Source organism: Tachysurus fulvidraco, chromosome 23, assembly GCF_022655615.1.
Source record: "Tachysurus fulvidraco isolate hzauxx_2018 chromosome 23, HZAU_PFXX_2.0, whole genome shotgun sequence".
Taxonomy (NCBI): domain Eukaryota; kingdom Metazoa; phylum Chordata; class Actinopteri; order Siluriformes; family Bagridae; genus Tachysurus; species Tachysurus fulvidraco.
In genome coordinates, this window is record NC_062540.1 from 5,044,116 (window position 1) to 5,061,574 (window position 17,459).

Here is a 17,459-nt window from a genome sequence, read left to right on the forward strand (position 1 = left end):
TACACACACTCCCTCACTCACTCACTGTCGGTCTATCTGTCACACACATACACACACACACACACACAAACACACACACACACACACACACACACACACACACACACACACACACACACACACACACACACGTTTAACATTTCATCTAAAAAAAATCTTTCCAATGCAAACACTTCACATGTACAGTACTAATAATCACACCAATACAGCAACTGACCAATGGCCAAATATTTGATTTATTTTTCCTTCTTTAATGAAAAATTGTTTCCAAATAAGCCGCGGCTGGATAGTGTTGTGTGTTGTGTGTCACACACAAACAGACAGACAGTCTGTAGAAAGCAGTTAGTAGAATTGGAGTGTTATGTAGTGAACACAGACAAGTGGAGTGAGTCAAACTGTGAAGTGTACCAGAACTGTTATACTGAACATGACCCCTTCAGAAGCATTTCTTGAGTGTTGTATAAGCTGTGTTAGAAATGTTCTGGAACAGTGCGTAGTGCTTCTTCTGGCCGTCTTGTCACATCCACGTTCTGGGAAACAAATAAACAAAAAAATATGTTCATATACAAATTTAGAAATAATGCTGCATATGCTGCTCTGTTGATTTTGTGTGTTTGTTGTACTGTATAGTCTGGTGAGTACCGCAGGTTTTTCTCTGTGTGTGTTGACTGCTTGGATTTTTAGGTCAATAGATTCCACCCTGCATCCTATATGTAAAAATGAAAGAAAAATAATGTGCAATGTTGCTTTGAATTTATAAAACAAAATAAAGTATGCCTTCTGATACTGACCGTAGGCCACTGGTGTTAGTTTCAGTACAGTATGGAGGGGACATTTAAGGTACGGAAGTTCTGCTGTGGACAAAACAAATCAACAGCATTTTGTCACAGAGTTGCACATTAGTGAAGATTTCAAAGCTGAAATAAAGTCTGGCTTTCGTTTTTTTAACCTGCAGTTTTGTCCAGGAAGTAGGCTAGCAGACAACGCATGACTGCCTGGTGACAGATGACCAGCACATTCTCCTGTCTCTCCAGCTCCATTATGACCGGCTCTAGGCGATGCACTAAGTCTTCGTAAGACTGTGCGTTAAACAGAAATGTTAGCATTGAGGTAACGCTATATCAGAATTTAAACATGATATATTAACCAGCTCTGCTTCCTTCCTTGCTTTCTTCCTTCCTTGCTTCCTTCCTTCCTTCCTTCCTTCCTTCCTTCCTTCCTTCCTTCCTTCCTTCCTTCCTTCCTATCTTCCTTCCCTTCTTCTTTTCTTCCTTCTTTCTTTCTTTCTTTTCTTCTTTCCTTCATTCCTTCCTATCTTTCTCCTTCCTTCTTTCCTTACTTCCCTTCTTTCCTTCCTTCCTTCCTTTTTACCAGGATACTTCTTTTAGACTCCTTCTAAAAATGTCTCCTCAGAGAAAACATCATCCATATCTACATATACACAAGGACTTACTACAAATCCAGCAGGCCAATCAGATTTAAGAATTCAACAACATTGTGATACAAGTTTAGTTTAAAATAAAGTATGTTTTATAATAAGTTAATATTAAAATTAAGCATAATAATGTATTAATTCTAACTTTTATTAAAATAATCAAAAAGTGATTCATATAATAGGTTAAAAAAATAAATAAGCTACTTTGTAAACAAAAATGATCAATGACTAAGAAAATCTCTCCAAGTGAAGAAACAAAATGCCATTTGGACACTAAACAAACTGGACTGTGTCTAGCTCACCTCGCCTTTGGGATATCTGTAGCGATACTTGTCTTGGTCTCTCATAGCGAACTCCTCCGGGTAGTTCTCCTGGATCTCTTCATAAGTCATCTCCTCACATACACCCTTACATGAGAGTTTGACATTATAACGCGTACACTTTTAATCAATATAGTGATGTGTATAGACATTAGAGATATAATCTTACAGCATCGATCTCGTTCAGGGCTTTCCACTGCTCGTACGGGACTCCCAGAGCTTCAGCCGTCTCAATGGTCCTTTTCAAGTGACTCGTCCACACCTTTAGGTCTTTTATGGCCTGATTTCTGACAAACTCCGACAGAGCACTAGCATACTGACAAACAGACAGAGTCGTTTAGTCTTTATATATCAGTGGATAGGACGGTCCTCTTAAGACTGGTTTCTCTCAGCAGATGGTGCTGTAGAGTTGAGTTAGTGAGTCAGAGCCATGCTTGAGTGTTCAACTCATTTTGTAGTGATTAAACAATTGGGATTTCATTTATAATCAGATTTGTATGCAAATAAGTATATAAAGTAAAAACGAAACATTTTATTTGTAGTTAAATTGTGCTTCGCAAGAACTTATGTACCTGTTTCAGATAAATAATAATCAAACCCACAAGAAAACAGAATTCATAGTCCACAGTATTTATTCTTTCCTGACAAAAATGATTTCTTTTACATCAATGCTATACTTTCTGTAAAAACAACTGTTATCATTTTATATCATGAAAACTGAGTTTTAGTTTTAGTTTCATAACATTTGCTCTAACCAGCATTTGCATTCATGAAATATTCCACATATTTTGAATAAGTCTCATGCTCATCAGGAATTTCCAGAAGCTCACGAGAAGCAGAAATGTAAGACCTCTAATAGTTTATTTAGTAATATTTTGATGTTACCAAAATTCTAGGCTGAAAAAAAAACCTGTGTCTGCTAACCACATTTTGTGCATGTTCTATGCTAAAAAAAATGAAACCCTCAGTGAAGCGTTAAATTCAGGGTAAAGATATTTCTACCTGAGAATCTTCATTTTTTCAGTGATTAAATGCATGCTTCCAATTTTTTCATTCAAATCTAATTTCTTTTAAGTTAAAAAGCCTTAACAGAACCCCAGGTGTTGAAACAACCTTTGAGTTTCTTTAAAGAAACAAGAGGAAACACAGATGGAGCACTAAAATAAAACAATTCAACCTTAAACACAGACAACACAATGGCTTATCCCCAGCACGCAAGGTACATAATGGTATATAATATAATAAATGTTAATAGAAAGCATATAAAGCTGCAGAATAAATGGACAGAGTAAGGCCATACTAGATATTTTTGTTTGATTGTTAGCACAACTTGTTTTTTTAATGCATTACTGGACAAACATACTATACTTCATGCAGCAACATGATAGTAGCTGGTGTAATGGTATTGTTCTGATAAAAAGGTCATCTCAAAGGTCATGGTTTTATACCGAGATTAGGTGATCGGATCTTTATCGGATCTTTGGGATCAGATAAAGTACATCCATCTATTTAACCATAGTACATTCTGGTCCCTCAGTTTAACGTGTAATGAAACTGAGCACCCGCTCAGGTCAATATAGTGTTCGTAGTGTTCAGAACGTTTTGAAAGACCAGAGAGATAGATATACTTTATATATACTTTGGACTCAGGATGAAACCCACAAGCTTGGGGGCAGAAAGGCTTTATGATATGTATGCCCAACTTTTGTTATTTTGAAAAATAAACAGACAGACAGACAGACAGACAGACAGACAGACAGACAGACAGATAGATAGACAGATAGATAGATAAATGGCTTTTCCGGATGGTCGTAGTATCTAGAGCTGAAGGAAAGGGGGCATTTTAAAAAAATGTGATGTGGCATTTGCCACTTTCATCTGAATCAACCTACAAGACATTGAACTCAAATTTAGGTCACCACTCTTGCACAAAATACACTGGAACTTACAGAAAGTGAAGACATCTCATAAAATGTTGGTGTAATTTGGGCCATAGTGTGGCTAACCATGTGTGGCTTATCATAATACATCTGTTGACTAATCTATTTGAGCCACAAACTGTAACTGGAACAATTATTATTGCTGTACCACTTAACACATACAGTACAGTTAGACCCTGGCATTTTCATATAATTATTTTTTACTATAATTATTGTTAAGAAAGATTACTGACAAATGTATTGCAACAGGTCATTTTTTGTATTGTCAAAGACAATATATTCAGTAACATAAGCAGAGATCTTTAGTATATATGGTTTAGCAGTCTAATAGGGCTACACAACACTTGTCTTTCAAAGATAAAAACACATCACTTTTGGCATTCCTAATAGATTACTTACTGTTACCAATGATTTAATGTGGACTTTTGTGAAACCAAGCGCAACAGCACCTTAGTAAGAAAAATACACAGAATTGTATGATAAACAAAGGCTGGGGCTAAACATGCAACACTCACCCTAATAATTTCATTGGTTTTTACCCTCCATCTAACTCATCCATCTCTGAAAATCAGTGAATCAGACCCAAAAGACACAGCAGGTCATGTCTCACCTTATTGCCTTGTGCAGAAAGGCCGGAGTCTCCTCCGATGCGGCCCAACAGATTCAGCTCACTCTCCCCATGCCTGCTGAGGTAGATGGAGCGCGGTGTAACATGAATGTTCATGAGGTAGTACACTATACGGCTCTGGATATGGTCCTGAACCTTGTTCACAAGATATCTCGTGCCCACGTTGAAGATCTTAATGTAGGATATATTCCTAATGCACACAAATTAGGAAGTGTAAGACAAAATCGATTGAAATACAGGGGTCATACAGGAATTTCTTACAACATATGATTTTTTTTAACCTGTCCTTTTCTTCATCAATAGAAATGTAAGTCATCTTGTAGCATTCAATGCGCTTCAAGAAATCTTCCACCATCTCCTCTTTGTCACAGTTTTCATAATCTGGGCTGCTCAGTTTCACTTCCTGTTGCCAAGCAAAAATAGATTTAAATACATCTATAAGTCCTTCAGATTAATTGCTCGATTATATTAGACTTGTTTTCTGTTCCTTACCATTATATTTGCCTCAATAATGTCTGGGTCATCACATATCGACTCGATAAAAAACACCTGAAAAGAAATGATTTAGTGCTGAAGAATTGTGAAAAGTGTGTTGTGTGATTATTTAATTAGGAGAAACGTTTATTCTGTTCTATGTAAGCGTTAGAAGCCCTGCACCTGCCTTGTAGCCCCTCTCCTTGGCAAAGCTGGTGATGATTCCTCTTCTCTCCTTTGTAGTGTTAGTGGCATCAAATACCTGTGTGAAAGAATGTCGTTATAGATTTATTCAGCTGCATCACTCCATTATGGCTTTTTATCACTAAGGTAAATTCAGAATAAGAGTCAGTCCCGGCTACTGGTATTAAAACAACATTCTGGTTTCAGATACTTTAATTCAGATTAAAGATGGAATGACTAGGAAAGAAATTAGACAGTGTCAAGGTTTTTTGCTATAGCACAGCTTTCGAGTCAAACTGAAACCTATAACAAAATGATTGGCCTTAGTCATTAGAAATTAATCAGGATATTCAATCAAAAAAAAAAACTGATGCTGCTTTTGGAGGGTATTTGGATCAAATTTCCTTGAACACTAATTTTTTATAACATCCTCAATACTAATTATACATAATGTATTGTATACGCTTAGTTTGTGTTAGTTTGTGTATATTCATTAATATTAAAAAAAAATATTATATATATATATATATATATATATATATATATATATATATATATATATATATATATATATATATATATAAAATGGTGAATAAGGAGCAGCCAAAAGAACACACACAAATGTATGTTTTTGTATTTCATTGCCATATCAGTGGATATAAAGGTGTATTGTACAGGTATTTTTGCTGTACAGAGCTCTCGTATTCCCCCTTACTCACTGCTACTTGTCCATGCTCCTTAGTGAAGTAGTTGTCAAGGTCCTTGAGGGCCTTTAAAACACAAGCCCTGCACACAACAGAGTTATACTATTACCACACAATACCAATGCAGACACAGGCAACTGCACTGCATTCATGACATGTGTAGCCTGTTATATCTTAACTTTCAATATATAATACAGTATATATTTCTTGCACCATACCTGCGGATCTTCATGGCCTCTTCATTATCTGGCCGGAAGAATTCATAGTTTTTGTAAGTCTTGACTGCTTCTCTTCTGTACTGGCCCAAATTAAAGACTGCAGAGGGACAGATCACATTTTGAAAACTATACACAATCTTACGATAGTCTTAGGGTCTATACTCAATACTTATTATACTTTCATCCCTTCATACTTTAGACTACTGTGTTACATTAATAAATATGTTTTAATATATAAAACCTTGCTGATTTTATTTTTTTACATAAATGGTATAGTAATAATGTACTAAATTATTTTCTTCACATATCCTGTCTGTGGAAGCTGGAGAACAGCCATAATACAGCATCATTGGAACAGACATAGTTAAGGGCCATGTTCAAGGACCCAAAAGTGGCAGCTTGGCAGTGCTTGGGCTTTAACCACTAAGCCTGAGTTAAATCAAACTCTGATCCTTCATTTTTACAGCCCTCGTGGTATTACAGGGCAATATCTAACAGAAACTTCCGGATCCTATACTCTACCTTTCCAGAATTGGCTCTACATGGAGCTCTGGCATAGATGCAGATAACTTCAGGCAGTCTATATTTTTACCATGCAATTGATCATAGATTCTGAATTAAGAACTTCTGCTATAGGTTGTCTGATCACCTTGAGTTGGGACTCCAATCCAGTTGAGGTAGCGTGTAAGCTTTCTGGAGATATAAGTCTTTCCTCTGGCAGGCAGCCCCACCATTACAATCATAGTTGGAGAGTTTGTAAACTGGGGTCGGGATGCTGCAGAATAACAAATACCACAATGAATACAACAGTATACTTTTCCCAATAGGGAAGAAAAGAAAGTTTAAATAATGATCTCAATTTGAAACGAAAGTTTAGCAGTGGTTGGGGAAATTCGATCTTAGGGGCTTGGTCACTGTATAAGAGATTCCTATCTGACTATCTGAAAAAAGATGTGATCTTTTTAAAATAGCGAAGCAGAACATGAAAGACTTATCAAACAAAAAGAAGAGTGCTTTCACAGGGGTGCAGTCAGAGCTCAAGAAGTGACTAAGTTAGGGCAAAATAGCAAAGAACAATTTGAAGAAGATTCTCCCCGCAGGCCACCCCACCCCTATATATTCCAGTTCTTTTAACGAGTTGTTTCAGGCAAGTCATAAATCCCAACCCCACCCCCTTTCCTTCTTAATGCAGTCTCTGTGACCCCCCACTGAGGACACCACCCTGTTTACCCCACTAAGAGCAACACCATAGTCTATCTTAATCGGTCTGTCTGAGAACTGACTGAAGAGATTTGGGAAAAGGCAAGGTTGTGGGGTGTGTTGGATCCAGCCCTGTGGTATTGCAGTGGAATGCCACAGTACCTGTTCTTTTAGTTTTTCTGTACGGGCAGAAATTTCCTTAGAACAGGATGTCTTCCTGTACAGCTGCAATGACAAAGACAGGACAGTCTAGCACTTTTGTCTCACATAATAAAGAGACACCTTTTGAGAAGCTGGACAGCAAACCGATCTGAACTTTGGCACAGTACCTGGGAGTCTACATGAACATCATACTAAACTAAACAGCTGGACTGGACTGATTACACTGATGTGCTCTACATGAAAGACAAGAACAGTCTTTTCTATCAATTCCTTTCTCTTTTATCCTCTTGTTCATTTTATATTAACACCACAGCAGGGGATGTCAGTCGCCTGAAAAATATTCATACCAGGACAATCAAATGAATTGGAAAATTACTTATTTAAGTAACCATGAAGAAGAAGCAGTGCTGGAGAACAGCTTGAACAATTCTGCCCATCCCCTCTACTGCTTTATATACAGGAACACCCTCCTACCAAGATGTTCATGAAAACACTGTTGGGGTTCTTTACTGCCCAGGGCCATCAGAGTCCACATGCCTCCTCACAGCATGCTGCCCAGTCCTCTATTTCTCAGGCTGGACAATGGGACAGATAATCACTTTAGCAGCAGTCATTAACTTGCAATACACCACTCAAATCTTCTGGCCAAATTTTAGCAAAAATAGTAATTGCTTGATTGGTTTTTCAAGCATGATGTGTCACATTCCCAGTTTTTGTATTACTATTTTCAGCTTCTATAAATCATTGAAATAGTTTTTTTTTTTCCAGCTATGTTTGGCTACTGATAGACAGACAGAACACATGGGCTGAAAGCACAGCCAACATCAGAACAGTCAATGAAAGAAGGAATAGTTTGCATGGTCTAGCTACTGCTTCCAAAATTAAAAAAACTGAACAAAAAAAACCCCAGAAACTAGAAGAAAAAAGTTTAAATGGAGGTAGATTATCTAAAACACTGAAACATTTAATTTGAAAAAAATATTCAGCAACAGTTTGTTAATGGAGATGTGAGATATCCACTAAACTATCAGCACTCTAGGACCAAAAACCACAATAATAAAAAGGAGAAGAAAACATGAAAATATTTTCCACACTCACAGCCTCTCCTTTGGCTCACGGAGCCTCCAGCCCCAGGCACCCAGATTTTCAGCAAGGGGGTCTGCATGAGTTCTGTCTGTTCTGTGGACATGTCATTTAACATTTAACTGCCTTGTTCTGTGTCTAAGTGTAAAGTCACCACGTCACAGTCTCACACTCATACACAAAGCAGACTCCTGTGAGTGCTGCTCCTTATGAGGTCACCTGACTGTTGCCTTGGAGAAGGGAGCATGGGGAGGGAAAAGAGGAGGAGACTGTGATAAGAAGAGCAGTAAGCAAGCGACACAGAGACATACGGGATCGATTCATTAACCATCTGGGAACACAAGGCTCCTAAGTTCAGTCATGTTCATCCCAGCAAGCAGAAGCCAGTTCGAGTTTAAGAATGAAACATTCATGGTTCAAGAAATCATTACTGGGTAGCTCTTGTCTAAAGCACAGCACAGACTGTTGGTGTAAATCTATACCACTAACAACATCAGTATTTATATCTGTATATAAACCAGAAGCAGTTAGTTTTAATGTGTTCAGGACTGTTTTTATGTAAGAAACTGTTGTCAGAAATCTCTAAAATGTGACATTGTATATCTCAGGATCACAATAATATCACACAAGTCTGACTATTTATCCTGGAACTACAAGTTAATATCTCACAGTTTTTTTTTTAAGCTATCCTCTAGTGCAGTCTAATAACACCAATACCACAAATAGGTTTGATTCCTTATTTGCACTTTTTTGTCCCTAAATATTTTGTCAAATTTCATGTCTTAAAAGTCACAGTTTCATGAAAATAACTTCCATTTATAAGCAAAAAAAGTCACAATTGCATGATATAAATTTGAAATCACAAGATAAATTGTAAGATAAGATTTGAAGTCAATTCTGTGTACTATTTTCTCAAAGATTGCGGAAACAGGCTTTAATAATACATAGTCTTTGTTTGTCCTGCAAGCTTGATGATCAGTGACTCGTCACTCAATTCATCTGTATTTCTGTCTGTTTCAAACACATGGCTTGTTTATACTAACAAAGAAACATTAATGAAATCACATTTAAAGTACAGATAAGTGGTAACTAGTCTCCTTATAGAACATTCAACTAATTTTCCAGTACATAAATTAATGCAAGTTTGGTAAAACAACACAAACAAAACACAAATCAGTTATACGCAGTCAGCAGTGTACATTATCTAAAAGCCTGAGAGGTCGGAGACTGTTTATGATTGCTAACAAGATTAGATGGCCTGAATCACGTCTGATTCTGTGTGCTGTCTGCTCTTAGAATGCACTCCAAGATGTTTATCATGATGAGAGTCACTATTATCTTCCCCCTCAGTTCTCTACTTGGCCTCTTTGTTAAACATTGTATTGACTGGGAATCTTTTCATTTCCAAACTGACTTTCAATGATTAACCTTTTCATTTAAGGTTTCTGCCTGCAGCAGAGATGCTAATTACGGCCTTTGTTATTATTATTATTAGTCACACAGGAGACAAAGGCTCAAACCAAACGATAGCAAAACTAAAGAAGTAGAAGAACGACAAGAAACAAAAACTACAAAACCTTGGTTGACTAGATATATCCAATGGTATTATAAAACACACCATGTTTGGCTCCATATAGCTAATGTACTGTACTACATTATCTCTTTACAGTAGTGTTGTAGACAAGTGAGATCCTTATCAAATGAAACCAAGAGTAAGTAAACGAACAGTGCAAAACCAAAACCCTAAAATTTTCCACACCAGTGTTGAAAAAACTGTGATACAGACTAAAAATGCTAAGAGCTAGCTGTAACTGTACAAAATGGTTGCTCAATACAATGTGTAAATAGATAACAAAGAAATTTATGGTGCATAAAGTTGAAAGTATTAAGTGAAAGAAAAACCTCAAGTTGAGATAAGCCAGATTTTTACTCTGCTAGTAAAGCAAACAGTATAATAACCAAGCCGTGTTAGTTAGCTAGCTAGCTACGTGTTAACAGCTTAGCAAACAAAACGTAAAAAAATAATAGCCGTAGCAACCTAAAATAACAATTAACGAGGACAGAATGACTAGATAAAGACAGAAAACACAATTCTTTTCATTATTAACTAGTTGCTTGCAGTTAGCTAGTTATTGGGATCATTTTAGCAAAGACTCAACATTATCCTTGCAAATTTCTCTCAAGCACACAGCTTTGTGAAATGTATCATTTTAGTTAAAGAAAAAAAAAGGTCAATATAAAAGTATATTTGGAGGAAAAAAAAATCAGGTTGTAATGGTGTACTTCAATGCTGATTTGGGGAATCATTTTTTGCTATTTGATAATTAGCCTTTAGACAAGACCAAGACAAAAAAGAAATAGATAGAGGCAAAAAGATGAAAAAGAGTAGACAACTGATGCAATCAAAAAGCAGGGAGGTAACTAGTGTAAAATGCATACAACTTATCAGTTAACACAAAGTGCTTCTAGAAGCTACAGGAAGCATGTGGTTTACTACACATTTTGTAATCAACATATTATATCTAGGTAGGTTGGTGTGCCTTTCTGTGCATCTCAGTGTATGAATGCATTATCATTTATGACGTGCTTTCCTCCCACAGAAAAATGTGCACAACAGTCAGCAAAGCAGGGCTTCCTCTGAGTCATGTCAAAGTACAAAGTGAGGTTAAGACTTAACCACAACTTGTTTTTCAGTTAGTATGTTGACTTTCACTCCAAACCAAATGATTTTGAACAAGGTAAAAAATGCAAGCAGAGACCGTGAGATTTTGTTCTGTAAGCCTAGTGTATACTTACATAGGTATTTTTACACATACTGTATATAACATCAAAAAGATTCGACAAAAAGACAAAGTAAACTAATAGTAAAAACACACAAAATTAAACACTTTCTTGACCCACATAAAATATTTTATAAAATATCAGCGTTCTGCTCTAACAGAGACTCAATGAATATCTGGTGCTATTAAAAGCCTGACCAGCTGAAGTGACGTAACCCAGTCAGTATGTTAGCAGTGGCTGTTTTGAACCCAAGGGAGTTTCTAATAATCCTTGTGAAAGCATGCATGGGTTTCCAAACATACACAAAGCATGATGTAGTCTGACGATTTATTAATATCAGTGTTTGGTGTTTGTTTTGTACTGGAACTATGAGACAAATCTAATAGAAGTCTTACACAAAATATGTTATGTAAATACAAGCCCAAATTCTTCCCATGTCTATTTTGTAAAACTGAGAACGAATCACCTGCATTACTTCTTGAAGTAGAAGTATGTGGGTCATAATGAACAACCAAACTATTACTTTATTATTACATCTGAATAATTACTCAGGATCAACAGTTATATAATATAGTACTACTCATTCATCCCTGCATAGTTCCTGCAGTTTACTATAGGTTATTTTAATATATTAAAAATAATACTTTGCAATAAATCACATGATAAACAGGGTGTGCTTTGATCAAGAGTATGGACACACCCCTTTGTTGACTGCTAGCTATATTAGCCTCTTAGCTTTAGTGCTAATCAACGGAAGTTGGCCATCAAACACACTGGCCATTTGTTTCACATGGTAGTATTTAACAGTGGAACTATTTTTGCAAATTCTATCCAAAATCTATTCATAGAGGAAAACATGCAGTTAGTCTATTAGTGTGCCTTTTAATGGTTCACTTATGGATCATCTCTAAAGCATTATAGAGCATCCTCATGGTGCTCACCTGTGTTGTCACAGCGAGTGCGCAAATCTTTACGAAACGCTTCCATTGCTGTAAGAAAACTGAAAAGAAAGAGACTGAACACTCCACCGTGCCATGTGCTTGTTGTTGTATCTATTGGATGCTCTTATTATGTGTTATTTTGGCTCTGTGTCCCTCACCCACCCTCATTTTACACAGACATATGATCTGAGCAGCTAGACCTTGGCCTTTAACATCATCCAGCCCAAGAGTTCACGACGCACACACATCACACATAACAAGAGCAAATGTCATGCTGTGGCTTTTAGCATTTACAAACATTTTCCACTGAGACTTGCATGCAATATCAGTCAAGACTGTCTAAGATTCTATAATGGATATTCAGGTATACACAATGATATAGTAGTATTCAAATTTCAGGTTGGTTTTAGGATCATTTGTGTGTATCTTCAATGGGGCTGCTGGGTTTATACACTGATCTAATGGAGAAAAATCATGCATCATTCGCATTGTGATTGTGAGTTCAATTCCCTGGTCCACCAAGCTACTGTTGTAGGGCCCTTAACCAAGGCCTTTAACTCTTGGTTGTATAAAAAAAAATGTTAGGGTGTCTGGAAAAAATGCTGTAAATTTACATTATCCATATATTTACACAAATATAAAAAACTGGTAGCTGTCATGGTAATGCTATACTATATTACCCAACAGCCCCAGCATGTCCCACTGATCTGCTTCATGTTTCTGCCCCTGTTTAAAAAGTTCTGGTTTCTGTCTGTCAGGTTTTCTTGTCATTGTTTGTGTGTCATTAAATGTGCCATTGTCTCACTTATAGACTGAATATTTTTGCTCAGTGTTAAAAAGATTTTGGTACAACATAAACTACACAACTGCACTAAAACAAACAGAAAACGATGTTAAACCATACACATTGAATGGTATTTTATTTTTCAACTAGGCTTAATATAAAGTTAAGGGAGCTGGAGAAGATGAAGAACAATGTAGAAGTGTATAGTGTATAGTGTTCATCCACACACAAAGGACAGCAGATAAATGAAGTGAATGAAGGACAGACATTGATTAGCCAGCAGATGTCACTGCAGTGTTTGATTATTAAACATCTTTGCAGTGTAAGTTATTGCAGAGTGAAAAAGGAAATTTGCTCAATCATAACCCTACATGTCTTCCTTTTTCAGAAGTATTTAGTAAGAAGTTTGCATGTCAAGGTCTTGGTTTAGGTTTTCACGGTTCTTCTTTCTGCACTATAATAACTGTGATAGTGGACTTGTGATTATGGTATAATTATTATAACTTGATCTTCCTGAGCTCTGTTTGAGGGATTTGGTGCTTAGCAGAAATCACAGAGGAAGCATTCACTCAGTTACTCTAGATGATGACATAAATGAAATCTTCTTCTCCGAAAATGACATTTTACAGAGTGACACATTTCGTTTATCTCAATCTTTTGACACACTACTGGGTCAAATGGCATAGCAACAAACTCGGGTAAATGCTGATTACTTTTTTCCACATACACAAGCTCACAGACCCCAGTGATTGGCTTGTGTCTCACTAAATGACAGGAGAGAAAGAGAGAGAGAGAGGAGAGAGAGAGAGAGAGAGAGAGAGAGAGAGAGAGAGAGAGAGAGAGAGAGAGAGAGAGAGAGAGAGAGAGAGAGAGAGAGAGAGAATGTGGTCTGTACACCCAGAAAGAACTGTCAACCATGTTTGGCTCTACAATGACTGGGGGTCAAAGCGAAAAGTTGTAAATAAACTTCTAAAACAAATCTTTCAAGATTTCGCATGCTGGCTGTTATTTCTTCACAAAAACAGTGAAAACGTCTTTACTGCCAATATGCTCATATAGTATTCAGTTCAATTCTATTCTATTCTATTCTATTCTATTCTATACAGCTTAGAATGGTGTACATTGATGTCAGTGTGAAACAGATTGATAAAATGACAGCGATTCATATCCAGGGATCATAAAAGGTGAACAAAGGTGAGCAAACATTTTAAACAATGCGGCATATAGAACACACAAAAAATGTCATAGGTTTTATATCTGATTTAATCAGTGATATTTCAATTGTAAGACTTTAAGCCTTTTGAAAATTTAGACTTTGTATATTTATAGGTTCAAAAATGTTAATGTTTCAAAAACTTTGTTAAAATTTTTAATAAAGTAAAAACGTCACTTGTTTTTCTTAATAATTAGTTCTTTCTTTCAAAAAGCACCATGATATTTGACAATAGCTGATCTTTTACAAACATTTAGACAACATATTTATAGTATTACAGACCTATCTGTAAGAAAAAAAAAGAATAAATAAATAAATAAATGAGGCAATTGACTAAGCTTTTTCTAAAATAACGGAAACAGGTATGATTAATCTAATTACTGTTAGATTACAGTAATGCCATTTTATAGGGACAAAGAATAAAAAAAGCATAATTTTTAACTAGTTTGAATTTTTAAAAAAAAATAAACCACTTCATGCAGAAATTTTTGTATGAAGATTCAGTGCATTTTAAGTCACACTAAAATGAAGCAGAACAAAGCACAAAACAAAACAAACACATATTGCCCCAGCATAAAGAGCACTCACTTTAAATATGTAAGATTAGTTTGTTCCATTGTTGGGTCTGGCAAACGTGGATCTTGCCGTTTTTTTTTCCTGAAATGAAAACACTTCTTCAGCAGATTATCACTGTTCATGAAATAAACCAGTGGGTTTAAGGCACTGTTCAGGCATGCTAGTCCATCGCTTATCTGTTTCGCTATATACACGCTGGGGTACCATGTCTTACAGATATTATACTTGATTTTTGAGATGCGAGTTATCAGGTTGAGATTTCTGAAGATGTGGAAGGGGATGTAGCACATGAAAAAGAGCATGGCCAGGATCACTACCAGCCTGAGGCACTTCAGCTTCAGCGTGGTGTCTCCGATGTCTTTCCTAGTGGTTAGGATCACAGCCATGTGGCCATAGCAGCACACCATCAACACCAAAGGGATTACAAATCCAGTAATCGTCTGTGTAATGCTGTACTTCAAGTAAGACTCCATGCTGGTGTTTGTAGTCGTGTCAAAGCATTGAGTTTTATTCAAATTGACTGTTTTATCAAAATAGACATCAGGCAGACATTGAAGCAACACCATGAACCAGACAAGTGCAGCTATTCCTATAGAGTGCCGTACCTTTATCCTGCCTTTCACCTTCAGTGTGTGTACAACACCCAGATATCTGTACACACTGATGCATGTCAGAAATCCAATACTCCCATAGAGATTAGCGTTGAATAGGAATCTTGTAATCTTGCAGAAATGGTTTCCAAAGATCCACAGTTGTGATTTAACTTGGTAGGTCACCAGAAACGGCAAGGTAAGCAGGTACAAAATATCGGCAATGCACAAGTTTAAAGCAAAGATTTTAATGTTTCCCAGCTTCCTCCAGTTTGTCACAATAGATTTCAGTCCAAAGCAGTTACCAAGAAGTCCAAAAATAAAAACAATTATATATACAGTGGTTAAAAAGACTACTGGAAAGCCAAAGTTAACGTTCCAGCAGCTAGAGTTCTCAGTTTTATTGTCCATTGTTTTCAGCTCTAGAAATCAACCGTATCTTGAACGCGCTCTGAAGTCTCTGCACATGAACTCAGCTACAACGCATGTTGATGCTGTGGTGTTTTTTTCTGACTCACAGACAACTTACCAGACAGGAAACTCGGTTAGGAGGTTTTTTTATACCATTTACAAGAAATACCCAAACATATGAATGTGAAAGTGATTTACAGCAGTCTAAAGAAACAAAATCAAAAGTCTATTTAGCAACTGTAATATGAATTGTTCTTGGGTTTTAATGTCGCCCATACAACAAAAAAAAATACATTAAAGCTAGTCCAAATGTAATGTGTAAAATATAATACGAAGGTAGGTCCTTAAAATCTAGTAAGTACTATTCACCCTCCAAATCTGATCCCCACCTTTTTGCAAACAAAACCTAGTAATTAAAAGCTAGTATAGAACAAATACAAAACAGAAAGAAAAATATGCAGACATCTAACCGTCACACCAAAATGTGGTTGTTCCCCAAGCCTTCCTTGTTGTGGAAGCTCACAGCTGTGTCAGATATCTTGTATAGTACTGTATGGTCGGGCATGCTATAGTATTGAAAATTTCTATTCACTGGAACTAAGAGGACCAAACATGTTTCAGCAGGACGATGACAATGTGTACAAAACAAGCTAAATATAGACATGGTTTACCAAGGTAGGTGTAGAAGAGCTTGACTGGTTTACACAGATCCTTGACCTATGGAATGCTCTTGTGGCTGAATGAACACAAATCCCTATTATTATTTTTATTATGCTCAGGTGTCCATAAACCTGGTCCTTCCTTCCTTCCTTCCTTCCTTCCTTCCTTCCTTCCTTCCTTCCTTCCTTTCTTTCTTTCTTTCTTTCTTTCTTTCTTTCTTTCTTTCTTTCTTTCTTTCTTTCTTTCTTTCTCTGTGTGTGTGTTCATGTGCACTCCCTGGTTACTGAAGATGTATCCCTTTGAGTTATCACCTCAGCAAGGTCTCATTCTATTTTCAGTTTTTATCGAGCACATGCACTTATACTCCCCTAAAGTTACCATCTTTCTAGCACTCACAATGTTAACGGCTGAAACAAGGACCTCTTGTTCTTTCTCCCTAGTCCGACACACAGAATTTACCGTAAAAGCACATAACAATTTATATAAAACACTCATGGTATTTAAAATTTCCACTATCTATCTATCTATCTATCTATCTATCTATCTATCTATCTATCTATCTATCTATCTATCTATCTATCTATCTATCTATCTATCTATCTATCTATCTATCTATCTATCTATGAGGTTTCAAAATGAAATAGGGAAGTCAGCTTCACTTCTTGTAATGTCAGAGACAGTGAAAAAAAAGTGATGTTTGCATATCACATCATCCATTATTATAAAAAACATTAATGTAATAAATAATAACAGTATGCCCTTCTCAGTTTCGTTTGCAATTCAACACCTAAGTTAACACTCTTTTCTCATTCTCTGCCCCGCTGACCCGTGAGTACACTAACACCTGAACATTTTCTCAGAAACTAGTTTCATTTCTACAAACTACTGTACTCAGTTCATTTTTTTTTTTTTTTTTTTTTTAGCCTTTGCATAGGCTGTTGACAGCTATGTGATAAGTATACGGACCAATCAGATAAGTACTTAACCTTTGGTTCATGCTTTATCAACCAGCAAGCATTATAAGTGTTGAACGCATCTGACTAAGCCTTCGTGAAGCTGATTGAACCGAGCTGAGTTGAGATTGGTGTATAACTATGGAATAAAAACACTGTCAATAATAATCGTACGTAATTCAAAGCATTTGTGTGTAAATTTT

The 17,459-nt window shown here is 36.4% G+C and overlaps 2 protein-coding genes across 10 annotated transcripts; both read right to left on the reverse strand.

The window, feature by feature from the left end:
• Positions 1-217: 217 nt before the first annotated feature.
• pfkfb1 (6-phosphofructo-2-kinase/fructose-2,6-biphosphatase 1) lies at positions 218-12,225 on the reverse strand. 9 transcript variants are annotated; one of them, XM_027144571.2, is made up of 15 exons: positions 8,363-8,553; positions 7,265-7,327; positions 6,552-6,677; positions 5,903-5,999; positions 5,700-5,766; positions 4,985-5,059; positions 4,816-4,872; positions 4,605-4,726; positions 4,306-4,513; positions 1,925-2,071; positions 1,738-1,842; positions 950-1,079; positions 792-854; positions 624-707; positions 218-530 (listed from the first exon to the last, which is right to left on the reverse strand). In XM_027144571.2, the coding sequence occupies exons 3-15, from the start codon at positions 6,643-6,645 to the stop codon at positions 391-393; spliced, it is 1,389 nt and encodes a 462-aa protein (XP_027000372.1). In that variant the 5' UTR covers positions 6,646-6,677; positions 7,265-7,327; positions 8,363-8,553; the 3' UTR covers positions 218-390. The 9 variants fall into 9 exon arrangements, with proteins under 9 accessions (XP_027000372.1, XP_047662892.1, XP_047662895.1 ...); XM_047806936.1 differs by lacking the exons at positions 7,265-7,327; positions 8,363-8,553 and adding an exon at positions 12,070-12,225; XM_047806939.1 differs by lacking the exons at positions 7,265-7,327; positions 8,363-8,553 and adding an exon at positions 12,070-12,224 and having other exon boundaries at positions 643-707.
• A 2,300-nt stretch (positions 12,226-14,525) lies between these two features.
• Positions 14,526-15,776, reverse strand: si:dkey-78k11.9 (P2Y purinoceptor 1). The gene has a single exon (XM_027144589.2). The coding sequence runs from the start codon at positions 15,641-15,643 to the stop codon at positions 14,651-14,653; it is 993 nt and encodes a 330-aa protein (XP_027000390.1). The 5' UTR covers positions 15,644-15,776; the 3' UTR covers positions 14,526-14,650.
• Positions 15,777-17,459: the final 1,683 nt, after the last annotated feature.